At 34.0% G+C, this 20,659-nt stretch overlaps 1 protein-coding gene across 1 annotated transcript; it reads right to left on the bottom strand.

Moving 5' to 3' along the window:
• Positions 1-9,756: 9,756 nt before the first annotated feature.
• Positions 9,757-17,405, bottom strand: LOC145669321 (leech-derived tryptase inhibitor C-like). The gene is made up of 2 exons (XM_081737628.1): positions 17,195-17,405; positions 9,757-9,887 (listed from the first exon to the last, which is right to left on the bottom strand). The coding sequence occupies exons 1-2, from the start codon at positions 17,376-17,378 to the stop codon at positions 9,856-9,858; spliced, it is 216 nt and encodes a 71-aa protein (XP_081593754.1). The 5' UTR covers positions 17,379-17,405; the 3' UTR covers positions 9,757-9,855.
• Between the last annotated feature and the right edge of the window lie 3,254 nt (positions 17,406-20,659).

The raw sequence follows: 20,659 nt of genomic DNA, 5'->3' as shown, positions 1-20,659 counted from the left end.
TCGTTTATACATACAAACACCTCTACGCAGTATGTTTGTGATCTTGTGTTGATATAGTATATATATATTCCAATACCAATCACAATTCAGTTAGATGAGCCAACATTTTTCCCACATTCTTTTACGCGTAGTATAAGACATTAAAAATTTTTAATATTTGTTTTAGTCTCATATGTTTACTTGATGTATAAATTTAAAAAAACAAGGTTTTTCATTAAAGTTGAATTTAAGAGCTAACATTTAATCAGAATTGCCAACTAGATTTAATTTTTATACCATATTTAACAAAGCTAAATAGCATGTACAGGGCATACACAAAAGAATAGCACACTTTCAAAAGTTAAATTTATTTTCTTATCTTACACGGGTATGTCATAACGTCAGTAGCAGAACGCTCCAGCTTTTTCATGCGTTACCTATAAGATGGTGTCAAGATTTATATGTGCTCCGTTTTTCAGGTATCTAGATCTGATTAGAGTACAACAGTAATTTTGTGCACTGTTTAAAACAGTTGTAGTTAGAATAAATTTATATAAATGATTATAAATATATATTACTCGATAAATCTTTTAATGGCACAGCAAGAAAACATAATTTATACAACTAAACTTTTGTGATACCGACTATGGAAATATTAATATAGTGTTTTAGATCAATATACACTATGTGATCAAAAGTATCCGGACACCCCCAAAAACATGCGTTTTTTCATATTAGGTGCATTGTGCTGCCACCTACTGCCAGGTACTCATTATCAGCGACCTCAGTAGTCATTAGACATCGTGAGAAATCAAAATGGGGCACTCCGCGGAACTCACGGACTTCGAACGTGGTCAGGTGATTGGGTGTCACTTGTGTCAGAAGTCGGTACGCGATATTTCCACACTCCTAAACATCCCTAGGTCCACTGCGCCTGATGTAGTGAAGTGGAAACGTGAAGAGACACACAGCACAAAAACGCACAGGCCGACCTTATCTGTTGACTGACAGAGACTGCCGGCAGTTGAAGAGGGTCTTAAAGTGTAATAGGCAGACATCTATCCAGACCATCACAGAGGAATTTCAAACTGCATCAGGATCAATTCCAAGTACTATGACAGTTAGGTGTGACTTGAGAAAACTTGGATTTCATGGTCGAGCGGCTGCTCATAAGCCACACATCACACAGGTAAATGCCAAACTACGCCTCGCTTGGTGTAAGGAGCGTAAACGTTGGATGATTGAACCGTGGAAAAACGTCGTGTGGAGCGACGAATCACGGCACACAATGTGGTGATCCGATGGCAGGGTGTGGGTATGGCGAATGCCCGGTGAACGTCATCTGTTAGCGTGTGTAATGCGAACAGTAAAATTCGGAGGTGGTGGTGTGATGGTGTGGTCGTGTTTTTCTTGGAGGGGACTTGCACCCCTTGTTGTTTTGCGTGGCACTCTCACAGCGCAGGCCTACATTGATGTTTTATGCGCCTTCTTGCTTCCCACTGTTGAAGAGCAATTCGGGGACGGCGATTGCATGTTTCAACACGATCGAGCACCTGTTCATATTGTACGGCCTGTGGCGGAGTGGTTACACGACCATAACATCCCTGTAATGGACTGGCCTGCACAGAGTCCTGACTTGATTCCTATAGAGCACCTTTGAGATGTTTTAGAACGCCGACTTCGTGCCAGGCCTCACCAACCTACATCGATACCTCTCCTCAGTTCAGCACTCAGTTGGGTTGCCACTCCCCAAGAAACCTTCCAGCACCTGATTGAAAGTATGCCTGCGAGAGTGGAAACTGTCATCAAGGCTAAGGGTCAACATCATATTGAATTCCAGCAGTACTGATGGAGGGCGCCACGAACTTGTAAGTCATTTTCAACCAGGTGTCCGGATACTTTTGATCACATAGTGTACATTGTATACTTTTAATTAGGAATTTATATCTGTAATATTCCACCACCTTTCATTTAAACATGCAAAATGTTTGCATTGTGTATTATAATCATTCTCATAATTTTAATTCTTAAACTATAGCATAGGTAAATGACTTCATATTAAACACACATTAAAATATTTTCTGTTATTTTTATGTGTAAATTATTAAATAAAGTTGTCCGAATTCAATATTATTATGGAAGTAAATCCCTCTAATCATACAAAAATGCTAAATGAAATCTCGCAATCATTTTCATCCACATCATAAGCTCAGATGACATTTGAAGGTGAAGCAGTTGTCTGTAATTCCAAAGAAGATAACATTTCTCCAAAACTTTCTTTTAACAAAGACAATTTTTAATACCCGAAAAGAGGATATGTCCAGATAAAAGAGAACGTCTGGCAACTTTAGTTGCACCATAGAAGAATAATATAGCCAGGTGGTACGTACAGTTTGTGGAAATGATACTTCTATGACGACAAGAGTCGATCTCATGTGGTGTTCCGAGGAAAGTACACTCTCATTTTGAATCGCTAAAACAACTGTGACAAGTTACCCAATCTGAACCTGGAAAACTATTTATTATACCAGTTAAGAGAATTTCACTTGACAAATCCATAGCGTGCTTCCATTTTGACAGGAGTATACGAAAGTTTCTCAATCGTATACTTCCAGAGCGATGGATCAGACATGTCGCATATGGGGGATGACAATGTTATTTTTTGGCCACCTCATTCGCCAAATCTTGGACTTCGTAATTTCTTTGGGAGTTCGTTCAAAACAGTATTTATGTATCACAATTGCATGCATCCAACCAGGAACTTCGTAATCCGATAACATATACACTACAAGCCATTACAATGAACATGCCACATCGTAGTCTGAATTGGATTTGATTACTGTGTGTTTGGGTTTCCAGGGTACTGTGTTATCCAGGGTACATACATTAACGTATGAGAAACTTAGACAGTTGCTTTTGCTGGCGGTGTACGTACGTTGAGCCCGTTCATTGTGGGAAATATTTTAAAATTAACTCTTAAAGCCGTGTCTTTCTTTCATGTATTCCTTGTAGGCCTATAAAGTATCAACAAAATAATAATAAAATTAAATATCTAAAATTTAAAACAGACAAAAGACCTAACAATCCATAGTAAGGGAAGCACATCCTGCATCAAAACAAACACCTTCTTACCGTGCCGCGATTGAACTCTTCTGTTCACAAACCCCTAGACTGCCTTCCAGAGACTAAGTCCAAAAATTGAAACTAGATCCTTACCTCTCTTCGGTCTGCTTACAAGGGCAGACTTTTTTAGCAACGCAAATTTTACTTCTTGTTCCATGTTCTGTTTGTATGGCTTGGTGAGAATAGGAGCATCAAGCAGTGACGTCACAGAGCAACCAGTTGGAAACTGCAATTCAATAGAGCGTGAGCAGTGTAGATCGCTCACTTTTGGCAGAAAGATAACTGAGTCGCTCTGAGGCTTTATGTGTTTCTGATTGATAATAACAACAGAATTTTCTTATTTCCTTCCGTTGTCCATACTTTTTCTTCATCCTTCGATTACACTTGAATGTATTTAGTTCGAAAGGTGCTAAGTCCCAAATGTAAACATTTCAGATATTGACAAAATAAAAAAAAAGAAAGAAAAAAACTACAGTGGACTTTCTCTTAACCGCTGATTTTCCGAGAAACGAGTCATGTTCGTTATGTGCCGCGCTGTATTGCTCAACATTAATAAAAATACATATAGTAGAATACAGTACCGTATTTCATTCACTATCGTAGATTAAATTTTTTTTTTTAATGTTTTGTGTTTCTCTTCAATCAATACACATAAACCATAAGCAAGCATCTGGTTTGTGTAATAGTTTAGTGTATTTTATTCAATATACAGTATTTCATTCAACTGAGTGTAACTGGATCAGCTTACGGTCGAAATTTCTGATTTTGGAAAGTTAAATTTATTGAATTATAATACTGTAAGCCTTGTTTAACCACTATAGAGATCTATACAATTTAAGGGCTATGAATTTTTTTTTAACCGACTTTTTCGTTATCCGACCAGGGGCAGGTCCCGTGGTGGTCGGTTAACATTGAGTCTACTGTGCTTATATTCATAATATTATCATATAGTAAACGCTATCTTTTGGTGTTGCTATGAAGTACTAGAAAACAGACTAATACTTAAATTCTTTAGGTACGGATTCTGTTGACGCATACACCATAATTCAACAAAGTGTATTTACCAAACATTGGCACTCAACTCCTTTAGAACTAAATGCATTCATTTATTGACTGTCTACTTTCGCTTATGAGACGTTAAACTAATTGCTTCATTTTCTTATAAAAGGAAAGGCAGGAACGTCGTTGCAAACAACACAGATAGTCCAGTCAATATAAGGTTTGACCCCCCAACAAATTGCAAGAAAAGTTTTTTCTAGTTTTTCTGGTAGAAAAAAAGCATCCTGAACAATATATCAAAAATTAGCTAATTTTAGACTTCCATTTGGCCTCCATTTTGATCCGCCATTTTGGATTTTGTTCCTAAATGCCTTTCTCGGAAAAAGCAATTGTATCTTTTCACAGAATTAAGATAGAAACTTCGTTCTTGTACCAAATTGATGGTAATAGATAATATAAATGAGGAAAGGTGGTACAGTCTTGTGACGATGCCACCATATTTAAATATGGCTTCCGTTCTTCTAAAAGTTTCGTTATTTCGGTTCGTTATTTGTCTTAATTGACACATAACTATGAAGCCGTTAAAGTTCTCAAAAAATCATTTGAAATGATCGTTATAGAGTAGAATGTCCTCTTTTCGTTGACATCAAAATCATTTCTGTATGTTAAAAACTAAGCGAGCTAGACCATATTATGTGGCGAGAGTATTATCTTTTATAACACTGAACTCCGCCATGTAAGGCAACATGTCTTTTCTTTAAATAATGTAATACTTTAATTTTATGAAGAGAAGTATCTGAATTGTTCTTATAAATTAATGAAAACAACTGTAATAATAATAATAATAATAATAATAATAATAATAATAATAATAATAATAATAATAATAATAATAATAATAATAATAATAATAATAATAATAATAATAATAATGCATATCATAGGAGCATTACAAAGGATGTAATTATAATAATAATAAAAATGGTGTACATTTCACGAAAGCGTCTCATTACCAGCTGTCATATTTACAATATAATGGTCACAAACTATGTTATAGAATAAATCAAATAATTGACATGCGTAACACCAGGGGCGGATCCAGGACCGACTTCTGGGGGGGACTGTGGGCTGTAATACTGCTACTTTTAAGGGCTCCAAACTTTGGGATGGGTTTTATTTATATATATAAAATAAGAAAGTTTCATCGTCTGGGGGTGAACGATCGCCCCCCCCCCTGGATCCGCCCCTGAGTAACACTGGCATGCTATTTTTTTAACATTAAAATACATGGCAAAGTTGTAAGACGAGGATACAGGAGAAGACATTGTCCAGATTGCCCTTTGCTTCTCTGTTATTCTATTACCTCTTGTTAATCCTCTGTGGTTTTTAATGACCTCATTAGCTTCTGCTTAATAACCAGGTCACAACTACGACCAGTACAGAATTTGTTACTTCGTCTCATGACATGGTATCCCTGCATGAACTTATGATTCACTTCAGGGTTAGTTATATCCAAACTTTCATGGTTTGAAGATACAGGTAAGCAGAGTTCAGATAATTTTGGTGACCTGCAGCAGGAAATATGGGAAAAACAAGTTGAAATAGCGTGTAGATGCATTGTCCATGATCCTGATCGCTCGACATGAATTAGCTCCCTGACTACACTAAACATCTGCGTATAGTTCCACCTAAGTCTGCTTGTTATTGACTCCTGAGAATATTGACACATTTTTCATGCAGAGCAGAAACTATACGCGCCATACAATCAGATTCAAGCATGTCCAACTCTAAGTCACCCTTTTCAGCTTTACAGTAGCCTATAACTGTTCTAGCTTGGTAATGTGGCCCTCAAACCCAGGTTCTGTTTCAATAATTTTGGAAATAATTAAGTTTGTAAGGCATTGGTTGACCATAAGATGCCCACATAATATACGCTGTACTGCTCTTCCTGACATAGCATGTATGATTGTATTTTCACTCTAGGCTGTTGCTAAGATCTCTTCTGTCCACTGTCTTCCATTAACGTACCTATAGCACCCAGTAGCTTTATTAAGATATGGAAACTTCAAAGTAACAATATAGCATCTTTCACTCGAACATTCTTTTCGGCTGAAATCACGATTTCAGAAATTTTCCAAAACAATGGCTGGTCAAAGGTAACAATAGCTTGCATTTTGTATTTCGCTGTTAGCTCATAAATGAAATTAAGAGTTGACAGAATGCATATTTTGTTTCCAGGGTACATATCAATCATGGGCAGGAATTGCACAGATGGCTGACTTGGATGTATACATGGGGGTGCCTAACACTACACAAAAAATATATCCTGTGATATACGTCATTATCAGTAGCGTATTTAAGGGGGCTTCCGGGCTTAATCCCCCCCGAAATCTTACTACAGTAAAGTAAATGAAATATCTTGCAGAATTTTCACATTTCCAGGCATAGCCCTACCCCCGAAAGTTAGCAAAGACCCCCGAAACAAAATCGTAAATACGCCACTGATGATGATGATGATGATGATGGTGATGATGATGATGATGATGATTATTATTATTATTATTATTATTATTATTATTATTATTATTATTATTATTATTATTATTATTATTATTATTATTATTATTATTTGCAGTTGTTTTCCTTAATTTATAATAACAATTCAGATACTTTTCTTTATAAAATTAAAGTATTACATTTTTGAAAGAAAAGGCATGTTGCCTTACATGGCGGATTTCAGTGTTATAAAAGACAATACCCTCGCCACATAAAATGATCTAGCTTGCTTAGTTTTTAAGATAGAGAAATGATTTTGATGTCAAAGAAAAGAGGACATTCTACTCTATAATGATCATTTCAAATGATTTTTTTGAAAACTTTAACAGCTTCATAGTTATGTGTCAATTAAGACAGATAACGAACCGAAGTAACGAAATATTTTAGAAGCACGGAAGCCATATTTAAATATAGCGGCATCATCACAAGACTGTACCACCTTTCCTCATTTATATTATCTATTACCATCAATTTGATACAAGAACGAAGTTTCTATCTTAATTCTGTGAGAAGATATAATTGCTTTTTCCGAGAAAGGCATTTAGGAACAAAATCCAAAATGGCGGATCAAAATGGAGGCCAAATGGAAGTCTAATTTTTGCTAATTTTTGATATGTTGTTCAGGATGCTTTTTTTCTACCAGAAAAACTAAAAAAAAGCTTTTCTTGCAATTTGTTGGAGGTACAGCCCTAATTTTCCTTATATTTACTGGACTAAGAGGAGAAAACAATAAAACATCGCAAAGAATTAATGATTATGCCCATTAGAAGATAGTGCTCACGCTCGGATAAATTCCTAACTGCTTTTTATACTAATTTGAGGACGATGAACAGGTCGGTTCGACCATATGTGCAACATGTGCGTTTGCACGGAGCGACAAGCTTTGAGGGGCGGCAAAATCTATCATAACTATATTATTTAAAATAAATATTTCTTGTTGGAAACAGACTTCATGATGATGGAAGTTAAATTTACTAAGCTCACCTTCTATTTGAATACTAAGTTCATAAATCATGTTTAGGTCGCATTAGTTTGAGGTCACGTGGATAGTGCTAAAGCAAATGGTCAAACAAATTCCAGCATGAATTGCTTGATTGTTGTCAAATATAGGAATTCAATTATCGAACAGTAGCGAATCACAATTTTGATTTAGTTAGTTATTGAACAGTAGGAATAATTTAGTTAGTTATCACAATTTTGATATGAAAATTAATCTTATCTTTGTCACAAAAAAGTACCGTATCATTGAAAGTGGAAACATTTATTTTTTTAATTGTAAACAAATGTAGAAGGAAAAGCAAGTAATAAAGCTAAAAGAGGTAGTTGCACTGGAATTGCAAACTGATATATTGAGATCGAAGCTTTGTATTGAATTCTATAGAAAGGATTGCCATCTGTCTTCTGCAGGTGTGTTTGCTTTATCTTTTACTAACACAATAGATTATTATTTAAAGAAAAATAAACACAACGAAGTTGTGTTTGTAGTGTTTAGGTCTCTCTGAGTGCGAGTGCATTTCCCTCCCCTTCGTTGTTCATGATGGGTAGCATACTTAAAATCGTGGCTTTTTAAGATTTGTTCTTTCTGGAGAAAGGAGGCGGTAAATGATGCCAATTGCATGGGGCTGCAAATTGCGTAGGGCCGGACCTGACGATGAATCCAATGAAGTTATTTTTAAACATACGTGTACATGAGAATCCTAGATCAGTGATTTCAAATGTGGGATATAAATAAATATAAATATCCCAATTTTGAGATAAATTTTCTCATGACTCCAGGAGCGGGTATGTTTAAAAATATTTCCATTGGATTCAGCATCCCCCAAATAGTATAAAATCCACAATTAGAAATTTATTCAAGCTTGGATATTTTCTAGTTGTGCTATGTTCTCTCTTTAGCATGTTAGCATAAAATCCGCAATTAGAAATTTATCCAAGAATGTTAGTTGTGGCATGTTCGTTAGCTCTTTGTATGCTGGTGTTGAATAGATTATTTCGTTCCATTGTTTTCTACAAAAGAATGTAATTAGTTCTGTGAAAAACTTAATGTACTGAAAAGAAGAGCACCACTGGTGTTTGCCAATTCGACACATACTTGCGGTCGAATTTTATTTTTATTCTCGGATTCCATGGAGCGATTTAAGTATTGGGGGGACTCAAAACTTACGTAGTTGGGTCTGTCAATAGGAGTGACCTCTTATCATGAGTGCAGTCTACTCTCCATCTTTGATAGCAAAAATATTATATCATATAATTTAATATCTGGTTGACGAATTAGGTAATATAATATTTTATTTTTGTGTATTTATTTGTATTTATTACTGATCTTAATAGTTGTTTAATATTATATCTTAACGTTTTCTATTTAGATCTATATATGTAAAAAAATGTATTTCTACAGAATGTGCATTGATATAATCTGCATTCATCAAATTTTGTTGTTTCATGTTGTCGGATATAGACAAGACTCTCTATTTGTATGTGGACCCTATGGTTTCATACTTGGAACTTCTAACCACATCAAGCATAGAGAGATATATATATCTTGGACTTTGTATACTTCTTTTGATGGAGATGGCAAAGAGGCAAAGATTAGAGATTATTAGAATTATTCATATGGTTTTATAGCTCCTTATTACAAAATTGTATTTTGCTGACAGATGCACAATAAACTGAGTATTGTGCATGCTTAAAATGTGTCGACTAAAATCGAGGATTTGGAAAATTAATTGAGAGAAAACATATAAATTTTTCACTCACGTTACTGTAATCAAAACAAAACAAAAAAAAAAAGTTTATCTTGCATTTTGCTAAGAGACACTTAGTTATGGAGGAATAAGTGGGGAAAAAAGTGTCGGCCAATTTGAGAGATATGTCAGCATTTAGCTGACACAATCTTGGTACCCCTAGCTCCGTAGATAGATGTTTCTTAGCAATGTAAGGTAAAGCAACATGTGCACCAATAATATTGTTTTTTTTTTTTTTTTTTTTTTTGGTACTGTAATCTTCTATATATGTTAGTAACCATACAGTGAATGACGTCTATAAATCTTCCATTATAATATAAACTGTCCCATAATGTTTCAAGTTGTAGTGTATTAAAAGGAATGTATAAATGTATGAAGTATTTGAAATTTGAATACAATTTGCTATTAAATGTTCAAAAATTAATAGAATATTCGTTTTTGTAAATTATTTATTTCAACATTCTCCTTGGGACTCAAGTCGTAAGGCTGTAAAAATAAAGAAAATAAAAATTAATTTATATTACTCTTAAAATTAATATGTTAGACTTACTAAAAGTAATTTAATAAAAAATATGTTAAACGTCAATTTAAATTTATGATAAGTAAATAAATCATATTTATGAGCATAGCAATTAATTCATAATAAATAAACTATCAATAGAAAATCTCTAAATTGATTTTTTTCTTTTATATAGATGTCGTAAGATAGAAATGCTATGCTTAAATAAAGTTAATTGCAAAAAGCGAATATTAATTTATCTGGAATTGTAGTTCACATATAGTTTTCATAAAATAAACTTGGCATCAGATACTACTAGAAATAGGAAATTACTATTTAATCTACAGTTTACTCTACTGACACACGAAGTTTAAGTTTGAGGGTGTTCGAATAAAGGTGATCCAATCATACATAGATCAACTTTATTTAGGATGTAGAACTGTTTTGGCATAGTATGATTCTTACAAGTTCGACACCGCACATAAATGATTTTCAACAGACATAGGTATCTGTAAGATGGGGCAGTGACACCTCCCTAGGATTCAAGTGAATCAATAAATTGTGTAATGGAAATGGAAAAGGCTGAAATTGCCACAAAGTAAAATTTCCAGTATTCAATAAAAACTTCCTAAAATTGTACTTTATCCTTTAAGGTGCTGCTCCTTGCGAGTGCTCTAGAAACTAGTAGGAATTTTTCTGGCACTTTGGACCTTCTCTAGGTTATTGGCGATGTCGTTTACAACACATTCCATGCAAAAAATAGATTTTTTATTTTTTGGCACTTTCAGCCTTTTCCATTTCCACTACACAATTATAATTCGAATTAAATTTTCGGAGAAGAGACCATATTTTCTCTATTTCTTTACACTTCCAATTTCTGTTGTAGAAACATGTTATATGATTCTAGGTGGTCAGAATTCAAAAAATATTTATATTTTTTGTTGAAAACTATACCGTGAATATCGGGATATAATACAAATCAGTCTCTAAGCGTCTCCTTTGTATGTACTTTCCTTTCTCTTAACAGAAGATGAGCTGATATGCATATATAAAGGAGAAATACACATGTATATATATATATAAAAAAAAACTATAAACTTTACCCCTTCCTGCGAAAAATCCAAAGTACGCCTATCTTTGGTAACAATGGCCTCCGAACACAAATAAAGTGATTCTTGCAGGTTCAACTGAAGTAAAACAATGATTCAAAAGTATCTAATGCTCGAGTTTTTTTTTTTTTTTTTTTTAACTCCCTGAAGTTATAATAGAAATGAAAGTGCCGAAATGCAAAGTCAATACAAAAAATACTTCGACAAGACTCTACTCAATAGGATCTCCTTTTTACCCGCTTTAGAAATACTTGTATGTTTGAGACAGATGGAACAGGTGGAGATTCATTCTTTGTAGGCTAACAAACAATGAAAACAAACTCCCATGCTCCTCCTCTCAAAACAAAGGGAGGGAAAACAAGTCTCTGATTACGTCAGGGAAGAAACCTTTTCTGGAAATTCAGTGGTAGAGCGCTCATCTCTGGTGCATGGGGTCGCTGGTTCGATCCCAGCTGCCGTCAAGGGGGCTTTGCGGTGGACAAACACGGTGAGCATGAATTTTCTCGGGGTTCTCCCGTTTCTTCACACTTTCTTCACTCCATCATGATCCATCACCATCTTCCTTAGCCTCGGTACATAATCGTGTGTCATGAAACAATATATTTGTTCAAACAATACAGTTTAGATCGCAATTAAATAATCACAATATATTATTGCAGACCTAGATAAATATTAATGCTCAAATCTAAATATGCTTACGGCCCTTGTCCGATTTTGGAAAAATTCAATTAAATCAATACAGTTTTTAAGTTGGAATTATATCGTCAGGATTAAAATCTCGATGGAAAATGGCAAACGTGTCAGTCTATGAGTCACACTAATTCTTAACAGTAAACAGTTAGCTAATAAGTATCACTACCTGCAATATCGCTTGCCTGCCTGACGCAAATAAATGTTGTTACCTGGACTATCGCTTGTTAATGAATCAAATCAATACAACGTTGTATATAACCAAGTTCCTGAATAATTGCATTAATATGATATGAAGCTTGGGGTGGTTGATGGGCAAATTGAAATAAATAAATAAATTTGCTAAACAATTAGAGCTTTTAGTTAACTCTGATTTTAATTTATAATGTATAGCGATGATATGGAACTTGGGGTAGTTGGTGGGAAAACTGAAATAAATAAATAAATTTATTAAGTGTAAACAATTAGACCTTCTAATTTACCCTGATTTTAACATATAATGTATAGCGATGATATAGAGCTTGGAAGGTTGGTGGGAAAACTGAAATAAACAAATAAATTTGTTAATTACAAACAATTAGAGCTAAAGCACGATTTTAAGCTATAGTGAACAGCGGGGAACAAGTAGTAGTTTTAAATCGTCAAATTGCTTGCATACTAGCGATACTTGCTAACGTCAAACAGGCAGGCGATACTATTAGGAATTCTTAGTGTAACTGTTTACTATTAGGAATTCGTGTGACGCACTAAGGGATTTGTCGTTTTTGAACAGAATTTGTACAATTTATTATAATCCTGTTGACCATAATAAAAAAAAGGACAGCTTTTAATGCTTTGCACTTCAGTAAGAAAGTGACTCCTAATGTTGTTTTGTTTTCATAGCCACCAGCTCATATTCCTCTAAGTATCTTTTAAAACAAAATAAACGGAACTACTCAAAACTCGTAGATAGCTACAATCAACTAATTTACAGCAGACACTTATCATATCATATAATAATTATGGTACAAATTTTGAAACTTTTCAGTTATAAGTAGCATTTTTACTTAGTGATTTATCCAGGATTTGATTTTCGAGGAGTAATCCTAGAAATAGCATGGGTGTCCATTATGCTCGCGTGTTCAAATTTTCTTTTCTTTTTTTTCTTTTTAATAAAATAAAGTGTTTCCTAGTTCCTCTTGATTTTTCTATATTGCTCATTTGAATGTGATGTTGACTTTTGTTAGTTTTATATTATAATACCATATATTTTATTGTTGTACATCTATATATTAAAATGCTAGGTTTATATGTTTGTGGTCAAGAAAAGTTTGTGGCCAATCCTTTCGACAGCTAGTTTTCGGGAACCATAGGCTGTAGAAAAATGTCATTTTCACTGATCGATTGCAAATTGTTCAGTTTTAATTGATTTTTTTAAGTGACCATGATTTCTTTAATACATTTTTTTTAGGAGTACACTGGAATTGTTGAAATTTTAAAAGTAAAGCATCATATCCTGCGAGGTACATATTCCCACACCACACATTTGTATACGACGTTAGTATATCTCTCCGGTATTTGTTTCATGACCAAATGATAAAGAAAAACGAAGGCCAACCATTTCTCTAGTCTAAGACGGATCTTTATTGTTTGGAGTGTTTTGCCCAATGAACACCATATATCACTGACATTATAACGTATTTGCTTATTACATATCCTGAGGAAAAATAGTACATAAAATCGTATGTTACATTTGTAAATCTATAATTTTTGGACTTAACGTATAGCAAACGTATAATACTTTCTGTATAAGTGTTACATCTATGTAGGTAATATAAGAAAGACTGTTAGATATCAAACATCCTGCAACGGCATGATGTAACATCTAAGGGCAGTGCCTATGTAGCATAAGGATAACGGATGCTCTGTACTGTTTTCTATCGTAAGCAAGAGGATTCCGTATATTTGTACAATATACCGCTGTCCGGAGAACGAATTTTTCTCACTGTACTGCATGCAAGGAGAAAGAAAACACTCAGTGGCGTATTTAGGGGGAGGCTATCGGGCTCAATCCCCCCCGAAATAAATTTGTTATAATGAACAACTTCATTAAAACTTGTCTGCACTCAAAATTAAAAATTTAATTGCTTATTCACGTGTTGTGCATAGCTCCTCCTGAAATAAAATCCTAAATACGCCACTGAAAACACTGATCATGCATGAATTAGAAACTCCAACCGGAAGTAGGCTCAAAACTTGCAAACGGTACGAGATATTGAAAAAAATAATCGAAAAAATCTCCCCTTTCCGATTTTTATCAAGACGTCTTTATTTGTGTCTGAAAGGGACACGTACATATGTTGTGAGGAGTGACAAGGAGATTTATATTCATATGTGAATGATGCGCTGTGTAGAGAGAGAACTAGTGTATCTATCTATCTATATCTATCTATCTATCTATCTATCTATCTATCTATCTATATATATATATATATATATATATATATATATATATATATATATATATATATATATATATATATATATATATATATATATATATATATATATATATGTATATATAGGGTAAAGGCACCGAATACGGAACACTTTTTGTTTCTTCTTTATTTCTCAGAGATACATATTCCAGAATAAAAATATTATACATCATAATACTTGTGGTACCTTTGCAAAACAAAATTCAAGTACGAAAGTTTGTTCCACATTATTGATTTTTTTACAATATTACAAAATTGAAAGAAACTCAATTTCCCATATTAGGCACACCCCACTCCTAATATGGAACACTACCTGTTCTTAAAATGGAATACTAAAACAAAATTTGCGCGTCTGCCTACAATGCGACATTTGAATAATTGGAGCATGGGCAACGCATTCAAGCAATTTATTTGTTTGTTTAAGGAATAAATTTGTTTGTTAGTTCAAGGAAAAGAGCAAAGGAAGTGTTCGAGTCTCCAATTCCAAGATCACATGGGCTCTTAAGATAAGTCTACGAGTGTATTTATTTATTGAGCAAGTTCCCAGTTCAGCATAATTTTGCCATTTTACACAGGGAAATATTAAAAAGCATTGAAGAAAACAAAAACGGTAAAAGATAATAATAAACAACAACAACAATAACAAAAACTCGGTTCTGGCCTCGGGAAAAGTACCATCCCGGCATACGCCTGATGAGACTGAGGAAAACCAGGGAAAACCCTACTCAGGATGGGTGATCTGAGCAGGGATCGTGCCCGTGCTCGAATTATCCAAATGTCTTGTTGTAGGTATTGTGGCCTATATATCATATTTGGTAGCTCTATACAGTGACTAGCAGAATTATTCGGACAGATCCAATGAAATACATATAACGGGCTATGCCTCCGAAATGAAAACATATTTTGTACACAACAATACGTAAGAAAAAGGAGCTATATACGCATACCTGAAAAACACAATGAAACGTGTAGTTGCTGTCAACAGAACGGATATAATTAATCGCAATGAAAATCATACCGAAATTTTCCCCAGCAAAATTATTCGGACAGTACGACATTTGTGAAATAATTTGAGCACTATGAGACGTGGCGCTAGTGCTGAGGGTTGTGTTAAGTATTGTAGTCGTTATCGTGGCAGTTAGATACAACAATTCGTTGTCAATACGAAGAATGGGTCAAAGAGGAAAGAACACGCCATTTGAAAAGCGGCAATTAGCAATTTTTCATTATGAAAAAGATAAAAGCTCCAGAAAAATTGCAGAGATGTCACAAATGAAAAAAGTACAGTATGTGATATTATCAAGCGATACAAGGTTGAGGATAGAGTTGATTTCCTCCCTAACACGGGACGTCCAAAGACATTTTCGGAGAGACGGGAATCCGCAATAGTCCGAAAAAAAGGATCAACGAATCAAGGATCAACGAAAGGATCAGTAAAAAAGAATCAATCAGCTTCAAAAATCGCTGCCGAGGTTGGAGAATAAATGGGGATCGACGTGAGTCCCGATACAATTAGAAGAGTCCTGAGAAGAACTAGTTTTCATGGCCGCGTAGCATCTACAATGCTGAAAGCCTCATATCAACAAAACAAAGAGGAAGAAAAGACTAGTTTTGCGAAATAATACCAGTATATGGGTGCCAACTGGGGGAACTACGTGATTTTTTCTGATGAAAGTAAGTTCAACATCTTCTGTTCTGATGGGAAGGTAATGATGTGGAGAAGAAACAATACCGAGCTGAAGGAACAAAATTTGCAGCCGTCAGTAAAATACAAAGGAGGGAGCGTAATGGTATAGGGCTGCATGTCAGCGTCTGTAGTAGATGAGTTGGTGTTCATTGAACAACCAATGAACAAACACTTCTACCTGCAAATTCTCACAGATAATTTAAAGAAGAATGCAGAAAAATGTAGATACTAGATACATTCAAATTCTACCCGAAACACAGCTCATATTGTAAATCTGTGGTTACTATACAATTGCCCAAAGACATTCCATCCCCCTCTCCAGTCTCCAGATATGAACCCCATTGAACATTTGTGGGATAAACTAGAGAAACAAGTTCGAAATGTGTTATAAACTAGACAAGCAAATTCGAAATGTGTGATAAACTAGAGAAACAAGTTCGAAAAATATGCATAACCTCGAAGGCGCATCTGAAGGACGTGCTTCGTCAAGAATGGGCCAAGATTATTGTTGCATACATTCGCAAACTTGTGAATGGTATGCCAAATAGACTACATGTAGTTCTTAAGCAGAAAGGATTGCCTACTAGATATTGATATTTATATTTTTTACTCGATAAGTGTCATATCTGGTCAGGTGTCCGAATAATTTTGCAACACCCAAATTCGTATTGTGTTTATTTTGATCTCGCTACTTTACATTGTTTGTTAAGTTATTTTATTTTCGAGGTGTAAAATTGTTTATGTATGTTGGATGTCAGAGAAAATGATAGCATATTATTTGCATTTGCTTTTTCTTTGAAATAAATTCCATCTTTTGTTCAAACACTATAGTGTCCGAATAATTCTGCTAGTCACTGTAGGTCAAGTAAACAAAAATGACATCGTTCTTAAAATAACTAAAACATAAAACAGGAGAAATATCAGAATTTTACGTAGTAGAAAGATAATCACCAAACTTGACTGGACTTATCAATTACTAGGTCTATGTCTGTAAATTGTATTTATGAATATAAAATATTTGGCATAATTTGAATACAATTTGTCTTAAAATCCTCATATATATACCTTCTGCATCTGAATGGACACCCCAAATTTACAGAAAAATCGGCGCCCTTGTATGCTGCCAATTTTGACGTAAATTCCCTTCATCCCTACGCGAAAAATTCTCAAAAAAAAAAAAAAAAAATGGGATTTTTACCACGCGTTGAAAGTAAAGACATCATTCATCGGCCATTTGGAAATTATTTAAAAAAAGAAAGAAAGAAAGAAAGAAAGAAAGAAAGAAAGAAAGAAAGAAAGAAAAGAAACAAATATCAAGAAGTTACACTTACCGCTATTAAAACGCCTGGCACAATTAAGAGCACACAAATTTGGGTATGTTCTTCCATCTTTCCCACATACTGGATCATAAATAAACGGACATGGACAGCCTTCTTCGGAAAACGATAAAACCAAGAATGGATTGCCAAGGAATAGAACACTGACTAATGAACTATATAAGAGGAGAGACTCCATGATATTACAAAATATTGATTTTGAACTTTCGTTCTTCAACAAAACAACGCTAAAAAAAAATTAAAGTTTAAAAAAAAGTTATAATTTATTGTGCAAAGCTATAAACATGAAGTAATAATAATAATATGGTTGAGTGTATCTGCATTAGTATGTTAAGTCAACAATGGAAAATGTGATTTCGTGATTTCAACTGATTGTTTTTTTTTTTTTTTTTTTTAATCTGTTTCATATAAAGTACAAGCGAACATTTCAAATGGTTAATGCAAAGAAAATTAAGATGTGAAATAAACCTTTTTCGTTTTCAACCTAATCTTATATACTATTTCTCTAACATTTATTTTAAAGTACTTGATACGAAAGTTAGTTAACATACTTTGCACACATATAAGCGAGAAAATGTTAATAATAATAATAATAATAATAATAACAATAATAATAATAATAATAATAGTAATAATAATAATAATAATAATAATAATAATAATAATAATAATAATAATAATAATAATAATAATAATAATAATCTTTAATTGAGTCTCAAGATTATGACCTTTAGGCTATGAGAGAACGTATGATTAAAGAAAGTGAATTATTATGAAATTGGCAGAATGAGTATGTGCGGAAAAGGAAGAACCCCGAAAAAATCCACAGATATGGTGTTCGCTACAAACTCACTTGGTCTCAGATCGAACTAGGGTCCCCTAGTACCGGAGGTGAGCGCTGTACCACTGAGCCATCATACTCCAATTATTATTATTATTATTATTATTATTATTATTATTATTATTATTATTATTATTATTATTATTATTATTATTATTATTATTATTATTATTATTATTATTAGAACGGAGACAACAAACAGTAAAACAGCAGTAGTGAAATAAGAAAGAATATTCTCAAAATAATATATGTAGTAGGCCTACCATTTTAAAAACATACAGAATATACACTGGTGTGCAAAAGTTAAGGACGAAAGTAAGTTCCGCATGCTGTGTACTGTGACCAAGTAGCATGTATCGGTGAAACTCGAATCTTACATTAAAATAGTGCTACAGTATGATACAAGAAATGACAGGAATACTGCTTAACTGTATTGTATCAGAACTGGTAAGTCAGTTACTATAATCCTCAGCAAATCTTTTCGTCTTGACGTATTATTCATTTCAACATTGTCCATCAATGAAGGTGTTTTCCTTTCTTTCTCTCCTTTATTCTCTTTTATCATATTTTTCTAAAATGATTTCTTATTACTCTACTGAAACTGATTATTTTGTTATAGCATAATTATTCAAAATCATAGTAGCATAAATAATTTAACAGGAATGCAGAACACAATCTATTAGGATACTAGGGCACGTATGAAAGAACCAGTGGCTTAAAGACTAGCTTAAATTACAATGAGACTTAAGAATTGCTAAGGATGAGTTCACTATCAACTCAATCTGCTCTCCTAAATATTTTGGCTTCCGGCTTCCTACTTATCACATAATGTGAAAAATTAACTATAAATATTGTTTGATATTCTTTATTTGTAAGGAGCTTAATTTTGCAAAACTTCTTTATATATTTACCCTGTAAGTCCGGAAGACGAAAAAAATCTCGGGAACTATTTGCCCAATTATCATCAGAAAATAGAAGGTCAAAAGTTAGAAATCAAATTTGCCTTTGGAGCCAATACCTAAACCGGAAGTTGTAGAAATTAACCATTCTTAGTTTTAGCCTTAATCGATATAGGGCAAAACCGGCAATAGATAGAGCGAAGCTGTTTTCAGGAAACGCTTAAGCATGTCAAGAATATGCTCATCCTTAACTTTCTATTAAAACCGGAAGTAGTAGAAATCTCTACAAATTCCAGATTCAACATTGATCTACATACATCAAAGAAGACAAAAGATAACGACAAGCAGTTTTGTGGAATCGATTTTGCGTTCTATGAATAAATACAATCTTCTCCATTAACCATGTATGTATATATTCTACCGGAAGTGTAATGAATCAACCACGTCCGGTTTCAACGTTGATTTCCATAGAATAAAAACTATAGTAGATAACGAGAAGCGGTTTTCTGTAATCAATGAAGCGTTCCAAAAATATATTTCAACTCCACCATAATATCTCTACTAAAACTAGAATTGGCAGAAATCAACCACTTCCGGTTTTAACGGTGATCGCTTTAATAAGGTAATCTTCTATATTATAAAATTGAAAGTGACTAGGTTTGTGACTCTTAATCTCTTGAACCGCCCGACCGATCTCGATCAAATTTTTAATGTAGATGAGGTTCGGGACTGGGATGATTTCTAGCCTGGAAGTGTTTTTAGCTATTTACTTTGACGGTACAACTTAGGGGAGGGGGGGAGGGGGACAGAAAAAAAATAAATAAAACTTAATAACTGTTGAACCACCCGACCGATCTTGATCAAATTTTCAATGTAGATGAGGTTCGGGACTAGGATTATTTTTATCTTTTCACTTTGACGAAGCAACGTAGGAAAGGGGATGGAGGGGGAGAAATACAAAAATCAATAAAAATAAAAATAAAAATGACTATGTTCGTGAATTAATTACTTTTGAACCACCCGATCAATTTCAATCAAATTTTAAACATATATGAAGTTCAAACCTGGAGTTTTTTTTTATCATATCACTTTGATTGTAGACCTTAAGGGAGGGGGAGGGGAGAGGACAAATATATAAAAATAAATAAAACTTAATAACTCTTGAACCACCCAACCGATCTCAAATTTTCAACATAGATGACGTTCGGGCTTGGGATAATTTTTATCATTTAACTTTGACGGTGCAACGTAGGGGAGGGGGAGACGGAGATATATGTAAAAGAATAAAAATGACTATGTGACTTCACTCTTGAACCACCTGACCGATCTCGATCAAATTTTCAACATAGACGAGATTCGGGCCTGGGATGGTATTTATCTATTTACTTTGACGCTAGAACTTGGGGAAGGAGGAGGAGATATATAAATAAATAAAAAAAAACTTAATAACTTTTGAACCACCGGACCGATCTCGATCAAAATTTCAACCTAGATTAAGTTCGGACATGAGATGATTTTTGTCATATCACTTTGACGATGTAACTTAAAGGAGGGGAAATACATTTACAAATGGTCGAAAATTACCAATATCAGTGTCGAATTCATACTTTTCGGGGTCGCTCAGATGAACAATGACACTTTCGATGCCGTGGCCCGCAACATGGGGAGGAGAGGGGATATATAAAAATCATTGAAAATGACCAATATCAAGGAGCGCTT

The sequence above is a fragment of the Thermobia domestica genome, chromosome 13 (assembly GCF_964235325.1).
Source record: "Thermobia domestica chromosome 13, izTheDome1.hap1.1, whole genome shotgun sequence".
NCBI lineage: Eukaryota > Metazoa > Arthropoda > Insecta > Zygentoma > Lepismatidae > Thermobia > Thermobia domestica.
This window is presented reverse-complemented; position numbering and strand designations above follow the sequence as displayed.

Excerpts from the sequence above, each read along its gene's own strand:
- LOC145669321 (XM_081737628.1), bottom strand. The coding sequence starts at position 17,378 with ATGGAGTCTCTCCTCTTATATAGTTCATTAGTCAGTGTTCTATTCCTT. Across the intron at positions 9,888-17,194 it reads TGCCAGGCGTTTTAATAGCG|CCTTACGACTTGAGTCCCAA; the intron begins GTAAGTGTAACT and ends TTATTTTTACAG.